This window comes from Xenopus laevis, chromosome 2L (assembly GCF_017654675.1).
Source record: "Xenopus laevis strain J_2021 chromosome 2L, Xenopus_laevis_v10.1, whole genome shotgun sequence".
Lineage (NCBI taxonomy): Eukaryota > Metazoa > Chordata > Amphibia > Anura > Pipidae > Xenopus > Xenopus laevis.
In genome coordinates, this window is record NC_054373.1 from 106,773,389 (window position 1) to 106,797,016 (window position 23,628).

Sequence of the window (23,628 nt, forward strand, 5' to 3'; positions counted from 1 at the left end):
GTAATAATAATATATATATATAATGTATCCCAGATTGACAGCAATCACAGGAAAATTATAACCAAAGAAAAGAATAACGCAAAAAAGGTTTATAATAGTCCAACGTTTAGTTCCTAATTGGAAGTTTCATCTTTTTTCCCTGACGAAAGTTCCAATTAGGAACTGAAATGTAATGAACTTTTTTTGCATTATTTTTGCTTGGTTATCATTTTCCTGTGAGTGCTGTCAATATGGGATACATTTGATGTTTATTAAGGACTGGCACCCTGGTATTTATGAACTTTTGGTTGTGCGTTCCATTTGCTGCTGATATATATATATATATATATATATGCAAATTAATCGCAAACTGACTTGTTCTGTATTTTCAGACTAACTTACACCTAGACATGCTGTCAAGTAATGATAAAATACCACTTGTTTTTGAGCAGATTATTTGCATTCGCCTAATTCGCTTCAATACTCTTCAAGGTCTCTGCACATCTGTTTTATAATTTGCGGCCTCACCTTAAACATTGCACACAAGGGACCCGTTGCAGCCTGACAGCTGACTGCATGGGATAAAGAGTCTTTAGGGATGCTGCTAATTTGTTGATGTTACAATTCACTAGGCGCCATGGGGGGGGATTAGATTCAAATTAATCGCTATGGCAGCTGTGTTTAAGGCTCACTTTCAGAAGTAACAATTTTTCTTAGACCAGCAGCAGATGAAACAGCAGATTGCAAGCTCTCATGAGCAGGCCTTTCAAACTATTAGCATAATTTCATATGCAGTTGGGAGCATTAGTTCCCATTTGTACAAAATATTATGGGCATAACAAGAATCATAATAAAATGTAAGGGGAAAAAATCTATTTTAGGACACAAACATCTTTAATGTTTGTGCTCTGTAGATTAAAAACTGGAGATTGAAACCTAGTTTAATACTTTTTGTTGCACTCTCTTTTAAAGGTTGCTTCTATGCCTGGCCATTTCCAAATCAATTAAACATACAAACCTGAGCATAACATAACTTACAACAGGTACTCAAACACACTGAAAAATATCATAACATATACTTTATATGGTTATTTTTAAGTTTAAATAATGAATGTGTCTCTTATTTAATAGGCAGTGGGAAAATGTAGTCTATACTTTGGTGCTGCTTATAGCCACTACCTTTCTTATTCCTATCATATAACGTTGTTATGCAGTCCACTTGGTAAAAAAAAATCTGATTAGCTTGGCACTGACAGCATTGTGTTCGGCTCTCAGCATCAAAATGATTTTCCTTTATAAAAAACACAAGAAAAGCCTTCAGTGACACCTAAGGATTTTCATTTAAATAAACAAAGCAGCACTTTTACAGCACACGTGCAGATATTATATAGTCAATGCAAGTTATGTTGCATACTAAACTAATCCTGAAGAAAGATATTCAGAAAAATACAACCTAATATTAATTTGCAAACCAAGATAAAAAAAACAATCAAAGCAGTAACAAAAACAACTCTTCTTAGATGAAAATACCTGCCCCCTAGATGAAGAATTCCATACATTATTCTTCAACATCAGAATTCCGACTGCAGGTATTGTATCTACGCTGCACTTTGCCTGAATAATCTCCAGATATCTCAGAAGTGCAGCATTTTTTTATTTGTGTGTCTCATTGGTGTGCATCCTTCATTGTTTATACACTTGCTTCATTTGTGTGTAGACATACTGGTACTGCAGCTACTACTTACTTCAAAGTAAGCATAAACTACAAAGTTTCATTAGCCTTTTCTCGACCCTACAATCACCCACTGCCTTTTGTGAAAGTGCTGCAATCTGAAGGTTTCTCCCAATATAAGTGGCTAATAAAACTAGCATAGAGAAGACAATGAGACCTGTACTTGAAAACCATCTTTCTTGAATGCTGCAGAAGTCTTCTTCTCTTTAAGTAAAAAAAATGTACACCTAGGCGTTTTTGAGCTCCTGAACAAAGAAATTTCCCACCTATAAGAATAACACCATAAAAGAGACAGAGAAGAAAGACTACTTTATAAACTATGTTACCGGAGATATTCATCAGTTTGTATTGTAGTCTGGTGCATGACTTACCTGAAATAGTCTTGTAAAGATATCAAACTCAAACACAGAAATATAATCATTACATGTTAAATCGATTGTAGATTTGAGAGCCATAGCTTCCAAGCCAGAGCTAATCTGATGAACTTCATGAAGGCACTGTCTGAATATTTTCCATGGAACTATAGTTCTGTGGGAAAAAGTAGAAATAAGTCAGGTAGAAGACAATGAGCATCTTGATCAAGACAACTATTAAAACAATCATGCAACAAATAATTGTTTAGGATGATGCCACTGCAAGATGTGCAGAAAAAGACTTTCCATAGCATAACATAAAAACCTATTATTTATGGCGATCTGCCTTAATCATGCAAAATAGCCTCAATTCAATGGAAATTGCCACCCTTCACATTTCCTGTGATTAAAGTGATGCTGACACTAAAAATTTTCTTTTCAAAATATTAATCTACATAAAAAGTTAATTATAGGTCATGTTGATCGTTTATCGCTGATAGTTCTGCTTTAGTAAGTAATTGTCACTTGAAGTTTCTAAACCTGACTGTCGCTTCTTAACCTGTTAGTTAGAGTTTCTAATGCTAACGGACTCCTGCTGCACAAATATGGCAGCCCCCTCATAGAGGAACAGGGTAGCAAAAAAGGTAATGTAAAAGCATCAGACAAATACTTTTATGGCAAAATTATAAATAACATTCAAAGACAATGTTATGATAGATAATAAAAAAAGTTATTTTCTGATGTCAGTATCTCTTTAAACGGATACTGTCATGGGAAAACGTTTTTTTCAAAATGCATCAGTTAATAGTGCTGCTCCAGCAGACTTCTGCACTGAAATTAATTTTTCAATAGAGCAAACAGATTTTGTAATATTCAATATTGAAATCTGACATGGGGCTAGACATATTGTCAATTTCCCATCTGCCTCCAGTCATGTGACTTGTGCTCTTTAGGGCTAGGCCACAACGGAATATTTCAGGGAGATTAGTCGCCTGGCAACTAATCGACGCGTCTAATCTCCCTGAATGGCTTGCTGGTATCTTGCACCCGCTAGCGCTAAAGTCGACTGCGCCTATTCACACGCGGCGACACGTTTTTCAAAGTCGCTCGAAACTGCCTCACGAGGCAATTTCTAGCGGGTGTGAGATACCAGCAAGCCATTCAGGGAGATTAGTCGCCTCAAAGAAGCGGCGATTAGTCGCCAGGCGACCAATCTCCCTGAATCTTCCCGTGTGGCCCTAGCCTTACTGCTGTACTGCTAGTTGGAGTGATATCACCCCCCCCCAGCAGCATAACAACAGAACAATTGGAAGGTAATCAGATAGCAGCTCCATAACACAAGATAACAGTTCCCTGGAAGATCTAAGAACAGCACTAAATAGTAAAAGTCAAGTCCCACTGAGACTGATTCAGTTACATTAAGTAGGAGAAATAACAGCCTGCCAGAAAGTAGTTCCATCCTAAAGTGCAGGCACAAGTCAAATGACAGGGGCAGCTGGGAAATTGACAAAATGTCTAGCCCCATGTCAGATTTCAAAATTGAATATAAAAAAATCTGTTTGCTCTTTTGAGAAATAGATTTCAGTGCAGAATTCTGCTGGAGAAGCACTATTAACTGATGTGTTTTGGAAAAAACATGTTTTTCAGTGACAGTATCCCTTTAAGCCAGATTGGTGTGACTGAAGGCAATAAATCTTACCATGCGCCATCACCTTTAATGTAACTATTTAAAGGTGATCCATGAAGTAAATCACACATCAAGAGCCCCTAAATATATGAATGTAAGATTAGTCTCCTGAGATCACTGCCTCCACTCTACCAGGTGCACTTAGGATTTGTCTTTAGCTCATGCATGTGCAGCTTTTCTTGTTTCCTATGCACATTGTGGGTAACATATAATCCTTCCCAGTCCAGGTATGAGATATATTGCTCAGAACTCTTGGGGTCTTGGGTTTTCCATCATTTGGATCACCACACCTTAACTTTACATATTAAAACACTGCAAGTACTGTACTGATTTGTAATCCTATTGGGTTTAAAATTTTTAATTTTTAAAAACAATTTCAACAGAATACAATATTTTACTTACCGTATGTCTGAAAACAATGAATAATATTCTGGAAACAGTGTAGCCTTTTGTTTACAATGTTTTAATTTACTGATGAGAACATTACTGGCACTCTTTGAATTTCCTTTTACACATATGATAATTTCTATTTCCTTTTTCGTGCAAAACGGAAACCATATCTTCCTTTTTAGCAGGGCTTCTAATATTGATTTTATTATTATTTGTGCAACTTTGTTTAAGAAACAGTGAGCAAAATGTGCATAGCATGATGTGTAGACAAACGAAGGATGAATCATACTTGTCTGGGAAAAAAATCACTGCATATTGTACTGACTTATAAAGTGTAGTGATGTTAATCGTTTTGGAAATGTCCAGACAAAATATTTTCTGTTCACTCCATTTGCAGCGTATGCACTTTTTATAATGTACTTGAACATACCCCATATGGCATGGTTGACATGAGGTGGTAATAACAAGTATCACAGTGATGGGTCAAATGTTCATGTTTCAAATTGTGAACACAATAATTAGATGCCTATCTTGATCCTCAACCCACTCAAAGAGAATTTAATTTTCTTTTATTCTACCACATATTTGCACACAGATATGCTATGAGGGAGACACAATTTAGGAGTTCAAGTGTCCTCTTTGGTGCCAATACTACTTGGCTATGCGGTGCCAATACTACTTGGCTAGGCACTGCCAAAAGCTTTGAGTGAAGTAGAATAAAGTTGCACACCATAGTTAAAAGCTTCTGTCTAGCAATAGAAAAATGTAGCTATATATTTGTGAGCGCTGCATTTGTACATGACATGGTAAGAAAAGAGCAGCAGAAAACGTCAACATGGCATGCTTGTGCATACTCTTGTATTAAACAGAATTGCACAATGGCTCATCTAAAACTTATTTCATTCAACAACTGAAAAAAAGAAGAAGTGGTTGTGCATAAAAAGCCACAGCACCTGTTCTCAGAAAGTGATTGCTAGAGCCATGGAGGCCTAGCCTCCAAATGTGCTAAACACTGTACTAGACAAGGGTAGCAGATGCACTCTGCTTAATGTGTTTTAATGACCTTGGATGAAGTTTGCTTTTTACCCCTCTTTGTAAGGATGAACAAAAACGTAGAGAATGCCCTTGAGCTTTGCATTTCTTAATATATCCAAATACTGTCCCCTATTACTTTTTAAGTTACATCAAATAAAGACACAAAACAATATACTGTAGAACAGATATATGGTAATAGAAACAGTCACCAAGGGTTTTTCCACTGGCTTCTTTTGAATCAGCCAATATATTTTTTATTTCACTTCCCCATCTGAAGCTATTGCTTGTGTCATCTTTTGCCACAAACAGACATATTACATTAACAGTTTGCAGTGTACTGCCAGAAATTAAGATATGTTGATGCAATAATTTCAGCAAAATTTAGCTTATATGTTTCTTGGAACACTAATATGTGTTACCATGAACAGCTGCTAATTAATCAGATTATAGTTCTTGGGTGAAAAACAGGAAACCACATTATATTGAACAGAACCACAACAAATACTTGTTGGAAGCCACTGACGTCAGACTTGTATCTTGGAGCACAATTCTCTACATTTTGCTTTACTGGTTTCTGTTTGGTGCATGGCTGACAATGAATCACATAACATAAGAGGTTCAAAAACTGTATAACAATTAGACTAGTGAGAAATAAAGAAACTGAAAAAAATGCTGTGAAATTTTTTTATAAAAAGTCAGAAACTTATGGGAGTGAACAATATTTTTGTCAGATTTCCCCTACCTCTCTCCAAAGAATTTCCTCCAGAATTCTGCAGCATCAGCTTTTGTGATACGGAAATTATCACCTTGAAACTGGCCACTTGGAAAGATTGCCTTTATTTCTGCCAACATGTGGCTAAATATTAGGGAAAGTTTGGTAAGATTTCGCCTGTAAAGACAAAAGATATATTACTCTTTCAGAAAGCTGAAATACCTTGCTGGTGTGTCCCCAGGGTACATGGCCATTTTTTAATCTTGCAACATCTCAGAACTCACTAAACAGAAGACTGTAACCTCATGTGTTTTTTCACATAAAATAAAAACTGTCGAATACTATTAGATTTCTTCTCCTTAAAGATTTTTTTTTATTTTTTTTGTAAGATTAAAGGCAATCTCCAGGACACAATCTGTGCCAGTGAAAAAGGCTATAAGAATTGGAGACAATATAAAGTATCAGTATCATCATTTGTGCCTGCAGACATGTAATCTTGCACTGAAAAAGGATGGAAAAACAAAGCTAGGGAACAACTTAGTACTCTCGAGAACAACACTCACGGCATTTCTTTTGTTTTCACGGATCAGTCTCTTTGTGCTTAATTAATGCTAAAATGTCTGAAAACACATTCCATGCTATTTATACAGAAGCTAACGGAAATAAATCTCAATGATTTTCCAGACATCACCTTGGCTGCAAGTAATTTGCTCAATTACCTTTCTTCAGTAGTTTGCCTTTCGAGAACATGAGCTGAACATTGCCTCAGGTGCTCATTTTAATGTGGCTGGCACCTATTATAGCAAATGTGTTTGCTCACTGCTCTCTCAAGTTTTTCCAATAGTAGTCATTATAGAATACCTGAAAGTATTTCAGAAGGGAATAAACAAATTGGGTAATATGCAGCAGCTTACTTTCTATATGAGCCAATGCTTGTAACCCTTGCACGTCATGTAAAGTCAATGTGGGGAGCGGACTTGGAATCTGTGCACACAATATTGCGCATGGACACTTACTAGGACTAAACTAATTAACCTAAGGCACATAGAAAATATAACTATATATACAGTATATAAAGAAAAAGGCATGAATAGGTTATGAATAGGTACACGCAACAGTACAGAAGTTGTAATTTAAAAGTTATTTAATTTGCTACGTCTATTACAATATCTCTAGCAGGAGAGTTCAGCAATCTGCAAATTCAAAATCCAGTTAAAAAATTAGTTCTTGCCTACAGTAATAGAGTTCATGTTAAAGAAAGCAAAATAGTACAACTTCAAATACTTAATAAGGGCCTCTTGGGAGCACATTGCTGTTACCCATTCTTTGGGAAGTGCACTAAAGGTCCCCATAGACACAAAGATTTCTCTTGCCGAACGACCGATTTTAGCGAAGTCCGACCAATCCTTCGAAATTATTGTGCGGTTAGTGGGATTCACATCGTACGATTTTTCGGCAGACATTTGTCAGGAAAATCGGCCAGGTTAAAAAATCTTTGTCTGTCCCAGTGCAATCTATCTATGTTTGCAGGGCCAAGCAGGCAGCTCCCCTTTGTTTTCCTGGCAAATTGGCCTTTTTAGTTGATGGACAATTCGTACGATCGTTTCGAGATAATTGTGGTCTCATGATGACGATCGGATCTTTTAAAAATCTCAACATCTATGGCCAGCTTTACTCCACCATGTTCTAATGCAATTCTAATGTTGCATATAAATCTACTATTAACTTTCAATACAAGCGTTAGGAAGGTGACTAAAAAGTAGTACTATAATGACATTAATTCTTTTTTCTTGACTTGTTTTTCTTGTTCCATTTTTATGTAAAGTAAAAATGTATTTTGGATGGGACATCATATCATATAAACTCCAGAGAGGAGCCCCAAAGTCTGATTGGAGTTTCAAAGGCTGTATATGTACAACCAAACAGATGTAAAGTGTGGAAAGACAAATTACAAATTGCTTTCGGGACTTGATATATCCATACCCTAGTGCCTTGTATTTGTAACAAACTGCAGATATTGTATCCAATGCATGCAGAAAAGACATAGGGGCACATTTAACAACACTGGCAAATTAGCCCTAATGCAGTAACACAGAGCACCCCAGTATTGATTTGAATTATGTCATTATATTCATTTATCTTCAGTACAATGTTTACCGTTAACTACTATCTGGTTGCAACCGATTGCAATGGCTCAAATGTGTCCATTCTTATTACATTTTCCCCACAGCACTTTTCAGAGTTTGTTTTTAGCCAAGTGTTACTGATGCATGAGCGCTGTATGCCACATGGGAATCAATTCTCTATGGGTAAGTAAAGAGTGACCATTATTCCTGAATACCTTATGTCATAATCGGGTATTGAATGATATGATTAGCTTTTCATAGACGCCTGCTATGAACACTTGTTATGTAAACACACCATACATAAAGTACAATGCAAGTATTTAAGAGTCTCTACATGACCATGCCAAAAACTGAGCAATCAGAAAAGGCAGTCGTACATGGGCCAATCAGGTAAGCTTCTGACCGACTGTATACCCTACTGATGCTGGGTATACAAGAGGCCATAAATGGAAATAGCTGTGACTCCTCTTCACTTAATCGTCTGCCGATAAACCATATAGCGTCAAACATGACACACGGCAGATTTCCAAACCAGACAATATCCACTGTAAAACGAAAACAATGAAAGGGGCTACCTATATGTCAGTGTGTATACCAGAGGAATAAAGAGTATTAATAAAACCACAGTCTATAGTCCATAATAGTCCACTAAATCAAACAGATGCTTGTGGGCTCTTCTGGTAGAAATAGCTTTAAAACCATGTGTTAAATGAGGGATGCTGCCTCCTCTACGTAGAAGGTCAGGCTACAACAATCTACAAGCAAAGAAGAAAAGAAAGGGGTGCACTAACATAGTTGAAAACCAACGATACAGATCTACTGAAATAAAGTTGTGCACTTACAAGCAGTGAAGATAAAGCGAAACTGTTGCAGGAAAACATGTTTATTTTTAAAAATGCATCAGTTAATAGTGCTGCTTCAGCAGAATTCTGCATTGAAATCTTTTTTTTTTTTTTAACAGTACAAACATGTTTTTTTATCTTTAATTTTGAAATCTGGCAAGGGGCAAGGGGCAAGTCAGTTTCCCAGATGCCCTCAGTTCATATCACTGCCCTCCCTTCCTTCCCCAGCAGCCTATCAACAGAACAATGGGTAGCTACCTGACTCCTCTGCTAAAGGATTTGTTTGCATTGCTAAAGGTGCTCCCTAGTCCCACCTAGTGCTGGAAATGAGAACAGCACCAAAGCAGGAAAACCCCTGCTTTTTCCTGCTAGGGTGCTGTACTCATGTCTGCTACTAGACGGAGCTAGGGAGTACAACCTAGGCCATGGTAGAATACAATGGCAAGGGGAGAAACAGTAGCCAGGCCCTGATTTGTGGAAAGGCCACCTAGTCCCGGGCTTAGGATGGCAGGATTTTAGGGAGGTGACATGCTGCCCAACCATACCCACATTGGTTCAAAAACACTGGCGATGCGCACAAAATACAATAATTTTGTAAATTTCCTGTGCCCAATCCAATTTCTCTGTCCCAATTATGAAAATTTACATGAATAAAGGGGGGGCACAAGTGACGAATGGCAGAGGGCCTAGGGGCGCCAGCTATGTAAATCCGGCCCTGACAATAGCTGTTTCAAAGCAGATCCATCCTGAAGTGCTGGCTCCTTCTCAAAGCTCAGAATCAGGCACAATGCACTGAGATGGCTGCCTCCACACCAATATTACAGCTAAAAAAATATATATTTGTTAGTTCCAGAATAAAATTTTAAATGGTTGAGTGAATAGGATGAGCTCAGTCTGAAGCATTAGCTTTCAGTAGCTAATTACCGAGGCCCTAAAGTTATCAAATGTATATTTGTGGCACCTACATTATGTGTGCACTTAGGTAAGCAGGGTTTTAACTGGATTTAAATTGTTAGCAATTATGGGTTGGAATCGGATACCTAGAGTGGTGATCAGTGCACTGCGTTTTCACTACTCTAGAGTTTTACAGTGTCTGGGCAGAAAAGGGTAGCTTGGAAAACAATTGCAAAGCAGTATGTTGGCACTTCTGGCACGTCTGATGGAGAAGCAAGATCATCATCTTGTGTTATCTATAGGGACTAAATAGATAATTCCAACATAAACAAGGTAACCTTGTAACCTTTTCCTGAAAGTCCTATATTTTACCTGAGCATAATGCAAAAATATTCAAATTATCATGACAATAATTGCCCATTCCATTTTACAATTTTACATACTGTGCTTGAGAAAAAAAGCATTGGTTTGCCAGTGCGATTTAAACAAATGTACCCAGAGAACAAGTGCCTTTCAGACAAGTGTTGCTGTTCTTTTGTGTGATTGCTGGTTGCATGCAGCAATTATAGTCTGAGGAGGGCTATGGAAAACTTTAATAATAACGCTTTTATAGAAGTTGTGTTCTCAAGATAATTCCATTTTAATTAAAAGGGAAAGCACGCAGAAATTATTTACCTCGGCCAGGATCTACAATGTTCTAATTTTATATGTGGGTACAACTTCATTCAAGCCTTCAATAACGTTTTAAGGATAATTTTTAAATGCCTTTATGGTATCCTGCTATTAAGTATACATGTCTATAAAAAGCCATGAATATCAAGTAAACTATATCAATGTGGTGTGTTGTTTGTGCCACATGACCACGGTCCCTTGAATTCTACACATAGGAAAAAACATTTTTAAAAAGTCGTCGAAATTGAGAAATACGCTCCAAAATAAAATGAAAAAATCTCCTAAATATTTTTATATAATAAAGTTTTAAGAGTTGGGTGGTCAAAGTTCATGAACTCTGAGGGAGCTGCAAAGAAAAAGATGTAGCCAAAACATCAGTTTGAAATGCTGTTTCTAAAGCAATATTTGTGGCCAACATTAGCAGGTCAGATATGTTATGTACTGTAGTGTATCTCTACTATAGCAAATCAATCCTTTTAAATAATGGCCTGTGATTCACCAATCATTACCAGTTATCAGCACAAGTGATTATGGGTAGCCTTATGAATATATGTTATTGGTGTATTATTTTATCCAATCTAGTGGGGGGAGGGTTGTTTTATTCTGCTGCTGCTGCTGCTAACGTTCATTAATCTGCTTGTACTGTACAATGTATTCTCTAAACAGTGAGAACAAGAACAGCTCTAACAGATTTGTAACTTACAGTACATGACATTTAGAAACTTGGGAAGTCATCATTCCACTCTCTACTCATAGAATATAGAAGATCAAAACTATTTCACTTGATAGCATAAAAGCTGGTTACAACTCATAGTTCAGGAAGAAACTATGTAAACATAATTAAACATAATTCTCTTGCCGACTTGAACTCTGTCCTGTCCAAGTTCCATAAACATATAAACAACAACCAGGTGAGCACTTAAAGGAATTGTTCAGTGTTAAAATAACAACTGTATAAATAGATAGGCTCTGCAAAATAAAACATATTTCTAATATAGTTAGGCAAAAATGTAATGTATAAAAGCTGGAGTGACTGGATGTCTAACATAATAGCCAGAACAGTGCTTGCTGCTTTTCAACTCTTAATTTACACTGACTGGTTACCATGGTTACAGGCAGTAACCAATCAGAGACTTGAGAGGGGGGGGGCACATGGGTCATATCTGTTGCTTCTGAATCTGAGCTGAATGCTGAGGATCAATTACAAACTCAGTGAACAGATATGTCCCATGTGCCCCCCCACAAGTCGCTGACTAACTCAGAGTTAGAAAGCTGAAAAGCAGAAAGTAGTGTTCTAGCTATTATGTTAAGACATCCAGTCACTCCAGCCTTTATTCATTACATTTTTGCTTAACTAGCTATATTAAAAACATTTTTTATTTTGCACAGCCTATCTATTTACCCAGTTTTTATTTTTACAGTAAACTGTTCATTTAAAAGGGGTGGTTCATCTTAAAGTTAGATTTTATTATGTTATAGAATGCCCAATTCTAAGCAACTTTTCAATTGTTTTTCATTATTTATTTTTATAGTTTAATAGTTATTTGACTTTTTACAGCTTTCAAATAGACTCCCTTCTAAAAAAACAAATGCTATGTAAAGCTACAAATGTGTTGTTATTGTTACTTTTTATTACTGATCCTTCTATTCAGGCCCTCTCCTATTCATATTCCAGTCTCTTATTCAAATCAATGCATGGTTGCCAGGGTAATTTGGACCCTAGTTAAGATGCAAATTGAAGAGCTGCTGAATAAAAAGCTAAAAAAACCTTCAATAATAAAAAATGAAAACCAATTGCAAATTGTCTCAGAATATCACTCTCTACATCACTAAATCTGCTACTACTAATCTACTACTAAAAGTTATCTCAAAGATGAACAACCCCTTTAAAGTAATTTTAAAAATAAAATTTGCCTGTTTGCCCTGTTTTAGCTCAACAAATAAAAAAAGGCATAATACTGTAGCAGAAATATCGTACCATTTCTATTTTGATCAATGTGCCATTGAAAAAAGAGAAAGTGGACATTGACTACAAGTATAATATAACATTTAAACTTTTTTTTAAATTGCAAAAAATACAAGCATATCTATTACAATTTCATGATCACTACTGCAACCAGGGCCAACATACAGTAACAGATTTTTGATAGTGATTTCTCCTATGGCCTATTCCCTTGGTTGGGCAGATGTAGCGGTACAATCCGTTCTTCCCGCAACACAAATACAAGTCTATAACACAGCTTTACATATAAAGCACATTTTAACTATACTCATGTAATAAAAAAGTGTATTTTCAGCAAGGAAGGGAATACAGAGTTATGAAAGATAGTTCATAGTACAAGTTGATCCAGGGACTGGTCAGATTTCCATTTTGGAGTCATGAAGGAATTTTTTCCCATCTGTGGCAAATTGGAAAGGCTTCAAATTGGGTTTTTTGCCTTCCTCTGGATAAACTAGCAGCTAGGCAGACTTCAGGTTGAACTTGATGGATGTGTGTCTTTTTCAACATAACTTCCTACGTTACTATGTTATCCCAAAACATTTTTCAACCTAATTTACCACGTTACTATGTTATGTTGTGAGCAGAGCTCACAATCAGTTAACTCCCCAAAAAAAGGGAGAAGGGGTTTGAGTGGTGATGTGTGGGTTTAATATTTATAGACACCTGCCCGCCTTGCCACCTCCTTAACATCAGAGACGGACGGCGCGGGTATGTAAGGGGAAAAGGCGGGCTAGGGTCGGATGCGGGTGCCAAGTGGTGAGAAAGGATCAGGTGCCGGTCAACAATTTGTCGAATGGCATATCAATATTTGATAGCTCTGTTATTATGCTCTAGAAATAGCAATGGCCCAAGACAGTACTCCCTAATGGTAAACATGAAAGTGTTAAAATGTTAGAAAAACTAATTTTGCATCAGCAGCAAAGAACACTATCTGGTCTACGCAGATATTTATATATAGAAAATAAAAAAAAAAAATTTTGGTAATTATCTTAGTTAATCAAATAAAAATTTGTCATACAAAGCACAATGAGCACCACATCCACAGGAACATAAATTGATGAACGATGAGAAATGCAGGCGACTCTAATGAAAAGCAAGCAGAGACTAGTAGCGTTGCTTAGCAACACTCTGCAAATCTAAATGATTGCCAAAAATGGCTGGACACTATTTCCCTATAGTATGGTCACAGTATTTTCCCCTATTTGAATTTATGTTAATCCTACACCTGAACTACAATAGCCAGTATTTTAAAACAAAAACATGCACTTCAAAGGCAGCTTTTCATTTGTCAGATTGCAGCAGTGCACTTTCCATAACAAATTTAATTGACAATTATAGCTTTCAAAGAAACTCTTTAGACGCCCCCCCCCCCATTTTCATAATGGATTTCCATATACTTACACAAAAGGAGAACGATTGCTAGGAACATGGATTGTGTTTCAAGCAGCTTCCAGTAACAGCTAATAATGTTAATCAAATGCACTGCAATAGAAGCAGTTTACTGTAATTTTGTTATTACATTCAAAATAGTCAGAAGTGAAACAAAATGCACTTCAAAAAGACCTTATAAAAATCAGCTTCAAACGTTCCGCTTATATTTTATTTTGATTGAGAACACGTAGGTACATTTGTAATTATTGTTCCTTTGATCTGAAATTGTGACAGGAACCCTTCTTACCAACATGATTATTTCTGGCATGCCAAATTTTTCATTGCAATCTCAGTTTTTAATTAACTACACACAAGGCGGTTTTGATCGAACACATTTTCTTTTTTGCCAAATCCTTTGTAATATATGTCGCTTGCAAAGAAAACATACTGAATAAGAATTTAAATACTAGGAGGCCCATCACTCTTTAGCTACTTGAATATGACTTTTTCTGGCTTCTTGTAAACTAATCATAACACATTGGGAGGGTAATGAGATATGACAAATAAAAGTCTGGCCACCCAGCCTGAAAGATAATGCCAATGCTTAGGCAGTCTAGTGGTGTAAGCATAGTTTACAGAGGCTGGGTTTGGATAAAAACAGGAAAGTAATTATATATTGATGTAAATACAAATATATACTTGAAATTTTTAAGTTTAACTAAATAGCTGTTACACAGGGCCTGTGATTATATCAGCACAATTATGATAACATTATTTCATAAACTGTAGTGATGACAGGAAATGGAAAATCCTTGTAAGAAAATGTATTGAAGTTGCTTTAATTGTTTGGCACTTTCATTCAAGCATACTTTTCAACATTACAAAAACTAAAGTTACAGATACAGTCACCATCAGGGTACAGGTTTAGAATAATTTAAAAATCTATTCAATTTATAGATGACAAGCAGGTAGCAGCTTTCTATTTTGATTCGTTTTCACATTTTAAATACGGTAGACATTCTCAGTTCATCAGTCACCATCTATGCCATTATCAATATGTACTTCCTACTTCACTACAAATACCTGCAGTACCTGATGTTGTAACATTACTTCAGTTGATCCCTTGGAAGGAAAGTAATGTGGGACTTGGCTGCACGCCCAAATATCAGATGCCATGACAAATGCAGGCACAAAGCCAAGTTCAATATTATTGCAGTTACCCTGGGATGATCTGGAACAATATGGAAACTACAACACTGCTGCTCTTATTGACCAGGAGGCAAAATAACTTTTTGTATGAATAAAAGGAGCAGTAAGGGTGACATTATAGGTACACCATTACTTGTTTTAAGTCTATGGATACAGAGAGAGTTCGGAGAATTGTGATTAATTCAACTAGGGCGAAGATGTCCATAAACTTAAAGGGGACCGGTCACCCTTAGAAAAAAATCCAAATCCTATTTTATGTTAGACAAGCAAAATAAACGTCACTTACACTTATTATTTAAATCTTGTTTCTTTTAGTCTTTAGTCAAAATCACAGGAAGCAGGCAAGCGCCATTTTGTGGAAAATATTAAGGCAAGCTTTGCATCATGCCAAAATCTTGTTTATGCACCAGAATTGGGTACGTGATGTCCATGTCCTTGCACTGGCTAACCAATTATATGGTGAGAAGAGATGGGGAAGTGCAGAACATTGACAGCTGGCATGGATTGACAACAGGTATGGATTTTTGAATAAAAAAAAATTGGGGTTTCATGCTTAGTTTGAAAAGTACTTTATTTAAACAGCTTATGTCTGGGTGTCAGGTCCCCTTTAAAGATGCACTTGTTTCACAGCATGGAGCATATCATTACCCAATTTGGCACCCCATTCACTGGGAGATCAGGTTGATCCAATCATTTATATGGGGGCCTTCTGAACCATTCAACAGGCCCACAAGGACTCATCAGATGAGGACCGCACCCATGCAGATTTTTAAACCTGCCCAATAGATATCTGGCTGATTTCTGTACAGATCAAGGGTCACACAGACAAGCATATAAACTGCCAGCTTAGTTTAGAGGAGAAGAGAAAGCAGCTATTACTGCTTGTGTATTACATAAGTGTCCCATTATATGAGGAACCAGGGCAGTGATCATGAGGGAGGTACTGAGTTGAATAGTGAAATAAGCCCCTCCGTCGCAGAGAAGCAACTCTCGTGCAATTTATAGAACTACATCCACAGCAGGGCATATATGGACATTTGGGCTTATGTAGATAACATTGGCCAACTAACTAATAGCAATCAGGAAGCAATTAGCCATGTTCAGACAAAATGTTGAAAGCATATGTCAACTAGGTATACATGTTTTACATGCTGCTATAGCCTTTTGGTTCTCTGACCGTAGCCAAGAAGCAAATGAAGTACAGTCCCTTCCTAGAAACACTTTCCCAAATGATTGCTTTACCCTTTTAACAGAAAATGTATTTTATGTCTGTGCTGTTTTTCATGAAGTTAGAAAGGTATAGCCTACAGTGGAACAAAGCATTGCAGCACGCATTATGTGCAAAAGAATGCTTTCTACACAAACAATTGCTATATTTTATATTCTAAAATAGCAATAAAGGATAAAAAAAGTATATATTCTCCCTTAAACATAGCTTCAACCATCTCTCTCTCTGACTGCCACTTAGATAGCCGAAAGTCAGCATTTTCTTGAGATGAATGGGATACAATTCTAGGGGTTTTCTTGCCTTGTTAGGGGAGCCTCTAAAAATTCGAGCAACAAAAAACCTCTGAAAACACTGCAGGGCACATTTACTAAGGGTCGAAGTGAATTTTCGAATTCAAAAACGTCGAATTTCGAAGTAATTTTTGGGTATTTCGACCATCAAATAGGTCAAATTCGACTTCGATTCGAAGTGAAAATGCTTAGACTATTCAACCATTCGATAATCGAAGTACAGTCTCTTTAAAAAAACTTTGACTTCGACACCTTAAACCTGTCGAAATGCTTTGTTAGCCTATGGGGACCTCCTAGAACCTATAGCCAATATTTGGCCACGTTTTGAGAAGTCGAAGGATTTTTTAGTAAAATCGTACAATCGTATGATTAAATCGTTCGATTCGAAGTACGATCATAGTACGATCGTATGATCTTAAAAATCCTTCGACTTCGAATGTCAGGCTAGCCTATTCGATGGTCAAATTTCTGCGGTTTTTTTTTCACTTCGAAATTCGACCCTTGATAAATCTGCCCCTGCATGTACCATTTGCCCTTTACTTTAAAAATAGCTTTGCTAAAAACGCTCTCTTCTTTACACTTGGTGATGCAAAATAACTGTGCCGTGTGCTATTTACACAGATTTGTACTTTAAAATCATCTACTTTACCTGTTGCTTTAATGCCGATTAAACATAGGACAAGCATAATGGAAAATAATGTTATCAGATGTTTTCTACTAACATACTGTAAATGCAATAGTGACTAAACTAGAAAAACAGCATCAACCATAAAAAAAACCAAAAAAAAAACCACTCTATTCCATTGAGAAAGGTTAATTAAAATCATGCATTTCCACACTATTGTAATAGTAATTTAAAGTAAAATATGTGGGTTTATGCACTTTCACAGATAGTTCCTTAGTTCTACAGCCACATTTGAATTACACATGCCAACTTTTTTGAATTTGAGGTGAGAGCACTATACGGTATATATATAATATAATATAATAATAGTGTATAATATATGAGTGCTTAGGCCCATATCAGGGTTTGACATGCTCCATCTCTTCAAAGGATTCAATCTAGGGATGCATCGAATCCATTATTTTAGGTTTAGGCTGAAACCTGAAACTGGACCGTAATTTGCATATGTAAATCAGGGAAACGAGGGAGGAAAGCGACCCGCACGCTGCAAAAAAAATTTCCTTGTTTCCTTGTTTGTGTGATGAAAATTCAAACAATTTTTGGAATTTGGATCGACCAGGCATTTGGGATTCGTCTGAATCCGAATCCTGCTGAAAAAGGCCGAATCTTGGACAAATCCCAAACGGAATCCTGATTGGTGCATACCTAATTGAATCAGAAAAAAACCTGTTTTTTAACTGTTATTAAGCAGCATGAAAAGGCCATCTACGTTTTCTCCTTATTAAATGGTAGAATTTACTTAGTAGCAATCTTATGAAAAACCCCATGAAGAGCAGCTATGTACAGGCAGATCTGGTACTCTATACAAACGGCCCACAGGGGGCCATGCATGTTTGCAACCTTTGTTCTGTTTATATGGGCCTCTTTAACTGAATTTTAAAACCCTGTTTGAACTAACCAGCCATGATACATAGATATGGCTTAGGTCCACTCAGCATAAACATACCAATAATTGTTCAAAATGTTATCGGTATATGAATGGCCAGATTAGGGGTACGCAACCATGTGTGTTTATCTGTGCCGCAGCCATGCTGTGCTGAGCAATTGCTAACTGACCACATTCTGTTCTGTGAGCATGTACACCGAGCTTTAAATGTCAACCCTGAATTCAGATAAAAATATCATGTAGTGATAGTAATCTCCTTAACTACTTTACATTTGTAACTCCAAACAGCTGAATGTATTATTAATCATATAAATTAAGGATAATAAATAAAAATAGATCCTTAAAGAGGCAGTTCATCAAAAGGTGAAGTACATCTTTTTTTCATCTTCCATCAGAATGATAGTAATGTTATGACAGGCAATGAGAAATCAAAACATTATGAAGTCACATATTGATTGGAAATATTTGAGGAAGGTAGCATAAAAATTTCCAAGCCAAAAAACCCCATGTGTTAAAGGAGCATAACGTCTAAAATAGTAGTTGTCTAGAAATACTATATTTTCCATACGGAAATTACTATACCAATAAAAACTGTAACAAGGTTAAAGGTGGCCATAGACGCACCGGTAATATCATCGGAAACACATTATTTTATGATATTTGGTGCATGTAGGGTGGGAGACAAGCCAACCAGTATCGCCAGAAGACTTTGAAAATTTTGATTGGCCGTTTTTGAAGGAACCCGAACATCGGCCATTGTTCGTGCTGAATCATCAGATACAGGTAGAATTCTTTTGTATTCTACCTTTATATCTGACAATTCAGCTATACACGTATGTATTAAAACAAAAGATCTTTACTGGAAAGATATTTTCCAGGAAAGATCATATTGTAACGTCTATGGCCACCTTAGTGAAGTCTTGTTCCTGTTTTGACTTTGTTTAAAGAATGGAAAAAGTGTTATACCTTTTGAATGAAGACTTAAAGACTTTCTGCAAAACCAGTAAATATAGTTTATAAATATACAAGGTCATCCATTACGTGTGACAAAGATATTTCAACCTATAAGAGCCATATGGTAGTCCTCTACAGCAGGATAATGCCTCCCTCACCCCCAAAGGCTTAGTGACTGAGATATCTGCAAACAATTAGAATCCTTTCCTCGTGAGGCATAGTTCGATTAGAAGAGTGGGGGAAAAGGGAAACATATGAACAGGATGTTGCTTTTTGTTACAAGGCTTATGTGCATTTGGAAAAAGTCTCATTTAAAGGGCTGACGTTATTGTAATAACCACAGGCATGAAGGCTTCCAGTTATAATAGCGCTAGTGTTCTGCAAGCTTAAAAACAAAAAAAAAAGAATGATTAAGCTGAAGCATTGACCCAAATCACTTAAACAAACAGGTAATATACTAAGCTTTACTGTGTGTTTTCTTTGGATAAATGTAGTAATACTGCATACAAACAATTAGGACTACAACTTTTGTGAAAGGATACAGATGGCTGATTGAGTGAGAGACAAATTACATTCTTGACATTATGTCTAATGAAACAGGAATGGTAACATTTAGCAAATGTTCAATTGTCAGGTTTTGCCAGATTTAGCATTATGCTGTCTTTGGGTATTAGCCATATACCTTAGCTCCAAAGCAAAGTATGAAAAGAGTTTTTGAAACTGCCTATGACTTCCTACTCACTTTGCAGCTATAAAGGGCTGCAGTAAATTTGACCTTAAATGAGTGTCAAAGAATTCAGTAACCATAAGTTCATTCTTTCTTGCTTGCCAGGACCAGCGAACTAAGGGTATTTCATATTTTATTAGTAGCAGGCTCACTACTGCAATATTGAATAGCATAGGCCAGATAAGCATAACTGTTGAAACTTTCAGTCCTTAATAATACACGTTTTCTAAAAACAAATACACGATATGGCTCAAATATATCTGGAAACCAGGCGCACTTATTGGAGTAATAGGTGTAGAATGAATCTGAAGCGTTTGGACGTTTTCAGTGGGCCACATCATAGTATGTCAACTTTTTAACAATGTGTTTTTTTAAAGGGACTGCCCTGTTAAATTGCCCCTGTCAACTGTAAGTGAAGTGATTGGGCAGAATAAAAGTCCATTCAGATACAAAGTTGTAGGCCAGAAAAGAAACACACGACTTCAGTTAAAACACTCATTGCTGCCTAATGATAGCACAAAAACCTTTTCTTGGGAGCTTAAAGGAACAGTAAAACCAAAACATGAAGTGTTTTAAAGGAATGACAATATAATGTAGTGTTGCCCTGCACTGGTAAAACTGATGTGTTTTTCTCAGAAACACTACTATAGTATAGTAGTATAGTTAAACAAGTTGCTGTGTAGCCATTCAAACTGAATTAACATAGCAGATAACAAAAAAGTTCTGAAGAATCATACAGATCGTATCCGTTATCTGCTGTGTATCCTGTGCCTATTCTAGTATTTCTGCTTTGAATGGCGGCCCACACAGCTACACAGCAGTCTTTTTATATAAACTATAATAGAGTTTCTGAAGCAAGCACACTAGTTGTACTAGTGCAGCACAAAAGTACATTCAGTCTTTGTTACTTTAAAAGACTTTAATTTTTTGGTTTTACTGTTCCTTTAACAAGATGGGTAACATGTCCAAGCAGCCAAATGCAAGTCTAACAATACCATGTGCAATGTGAAGTAAGAAGAATTTAATGGCTTATATCCATTGGACTTATCTGAATGGTCTGGCTGTTTGATATGGTTTGGCCCATGGCTTCAGTAAAGGAAACTTTAATGTCACAGATTAATCAATGTATGCTTCCAGATTTGCAGCAATAGTCTGGAGAAGGCCCAAACAAAGTCCATACAGAATTGTTCTGCAAAGATGTAAGTGGAAGAATGTGAAAGGAAGAAAGGAAGAAGAGCCCTGACTTCAATGTATGTGAATGTACTGGGAATAAATAGAAGACTGGCTACAAGCTAGGCCCGATGGCCAACCTTGTTCTTGTGACTTAATGAAAGCCACAACCAGGTTCACATTAATACCCTTGGTTTCGTAGACAACAAAGACTAACCTGTAAACTGTAGCTTTACAAACAGTAATTAGTAATAAGAAATAATGTACCTCCTCATTTTTTAAAATGAGCATAACAAGGCACCTTAGTTACATGACCTATATATAGGTTCTTCTCAGGGTTATCATCCAATAGATATTGTATTTTTTTTCTTACTTTGCTTTAATCAATATTGGTCCCATGGTTAAATCCTCCATAGATACACAATATTCCGCAGAATTTTAAAGCAAAAGCAACAATGTTAAACATTTAATATATCCCAATCAGAGTACAACACTACAAGAAGACTTCATCATTATCCTGCTGTTTGCTACTTTTATGTGCAGTTAACTAAGATGATGTCACATCAAATGTTACATTACAGTGCATCTTGGCGGTTATAATATAGTTTTCTCCCAAGTTATTGTGGTCATACACTTGCCAATCAATAAAAGCCACAGATTCAGAACCTCCAGAACAAGTGGAAACGCTTATTGGCATTTAAAGTGTATGGTTTAACAGATATATGATTTCTTTCTCCAGACAATAGTAATAATAAACTTTTGGTAACCATGGACACAACTGATAATTTATTTTCAGTTATATCCCCAGGCAGGTGTAGAGTGCACCAACTGCCATTGTGACATGAATGTGACAAAGCTTTTAAAAAGATCCACCAATATAACAACTAAAAAAAAAATACACTTGCTGGTTCAGGAATTAAATTTTATATCGTAGAGTGAATTATTTGCAGTGTAAACAATGTAATTTAGAGATTAAAACTACATCATTAAAATCATGACAGAAACCCTTTAACTTCAATTCTTTTGCCAATATTCAAGGTGCTGAAAACATGTCAGATAAAGTGTGTTATGTCATAAAACGAGTTAGGTAACTATTGTGAAACAAAATAAACACCTGTGTGAAGAGGCTGAAAAGGTTGATGGGCATATTTTCCATATGTGAACTATTAGAGTAAAGGAAAATACATCTCCAGCTGGCATTCCATACCTGGCACTAAAGTCCTGTGATCACTGGCAACCTACTTATATAGGGTATCTGCCAGATACGTTACTTGCTGTCACTTCATAACAAGAGCAGATGTAGCCCTTACTGTGTGCTTTTATTTTTACTGTACTATAATACTTAAAACTACTTATTTAAAGAGTATTTTGAAGTATTATAGAGTATTTTAAAGTTATTATCATTACTTTATAAACCAATGTATTGTATACACATATAAAACTTAAAGCATCCCAATAATAAAAAACAAGTATCAAGAAATAGCACATTTAGGGGCAGATTCACTAAGGGTCGAATTTCGAAGTTAAAAATACTTCGAAATTCGACCCTCGAATTGAAATCCTTCGACTTCGAATATCGAAGTATTTAGCGCTAAACGTTCGATCGAACGATCGAAGGATTTTTCGTTCGATCGAACGATTAAATCCTTCGAATCGAACGATTCGAAGGATTTTAATCAAACGATCTAATGAATATCCTTCGATCAAAAAAAGTTTAGCAAGCCTATGGGGAAGTTTTTTTTAAAGGGAAAGTACTTCGACTATCGAATGGTCGAATAGTCGAACGATTTTTACTTCGAATCGTTCGATTTCGTTCGAATTCGAACGAATTTAACCAATTCGATGGTCGAAGTACCAAAAAAATACTTCGAAATTCAAATTTTTTTCATTCGAATCCTTCACTCGAAGTTAGTGAATCTGCCCCATAATTATCAGAAACATATCTTATCATTGCCTGATACTAAGTCACATTACCTTTCCTGCGACTGCTCCTCATACATTCTCTCTTTCCCTTCTTTGAAAAGACGCATAGCCCGCTTGGATTTCTTGATTAGGCTGTCGATGTAGATTTTAAAATACTCATTTTCACTCAGTTGTGCCAGTTTTTGGTTGTCATCATATTTGCTCAGAATCAGTCGTAAATGTTGATACGTATCCGGTAAAATATCAAGTATGTAAGGTGGGCTGTTCTTCAACTGTAGCTTTGGGTTCTGGCATAATCTTACCTGAAATTTAAAACATGCCAACATCAGTCACATTGCTATTTTTAAAAAGTATTTAATCAATGATCCTGAGGCATGTTTATAAGGCTAATTCCATCCAATGCTGGAGTAATTATGAAGGAATGTACATGTGTTTCTGCTCCCATGATACATATTCAACTTGATGCACAGAACATAAATCACTATCAGTGAGTATATTTTTTAGATAGGCTGAATGTTTCTAATATAGTTAGTTACCCAAAAATGTAATGTAAAAAGGCTGGAGTGACTGGGTATGTAACATAATAGCCGGAACACTACTTCCTACTTTTCAGCTCTCTTAGTTTACACTGACTGGTTACCCTGGTTACCAGGCAGTAACCAATCAGAGGCTTGAGGGTGGGCCCGCATGGGTCATATCTGTTGCTTTTGAATCTGAGCTGCATGCTGAGGATCAATTGCAAACTCACTGAACAGATATGT

General features: G+C 36.4%; 1 protein-coding gene across 1 annotated transcript in view; it reads right to left on the reverse strand.

Moving 5' to 3' along the window:
- Positions 1–23,628, reverse strand: part of cblb.L (Cbl proto-oncogene B, E3 ubiquitin protein ligase L homeolog) — a gene marked incomplete at its 5' end in the record, with an annotated part of 88,541 nt that overhangs the window by 37,676 nt on the left and 27,237 nt on the right. Inside the window, 3 exon segments of the mRNA NM_001091959.1 lie at positions 2,083–2,239; positions 5,919–6,065; positions 22,919–23,169. Coding sequence (NP_001085428.1) covers positions 2,083–2,239; positions 5,919–6,065; positions 22,919–23,169 — 555 coding nt within the window.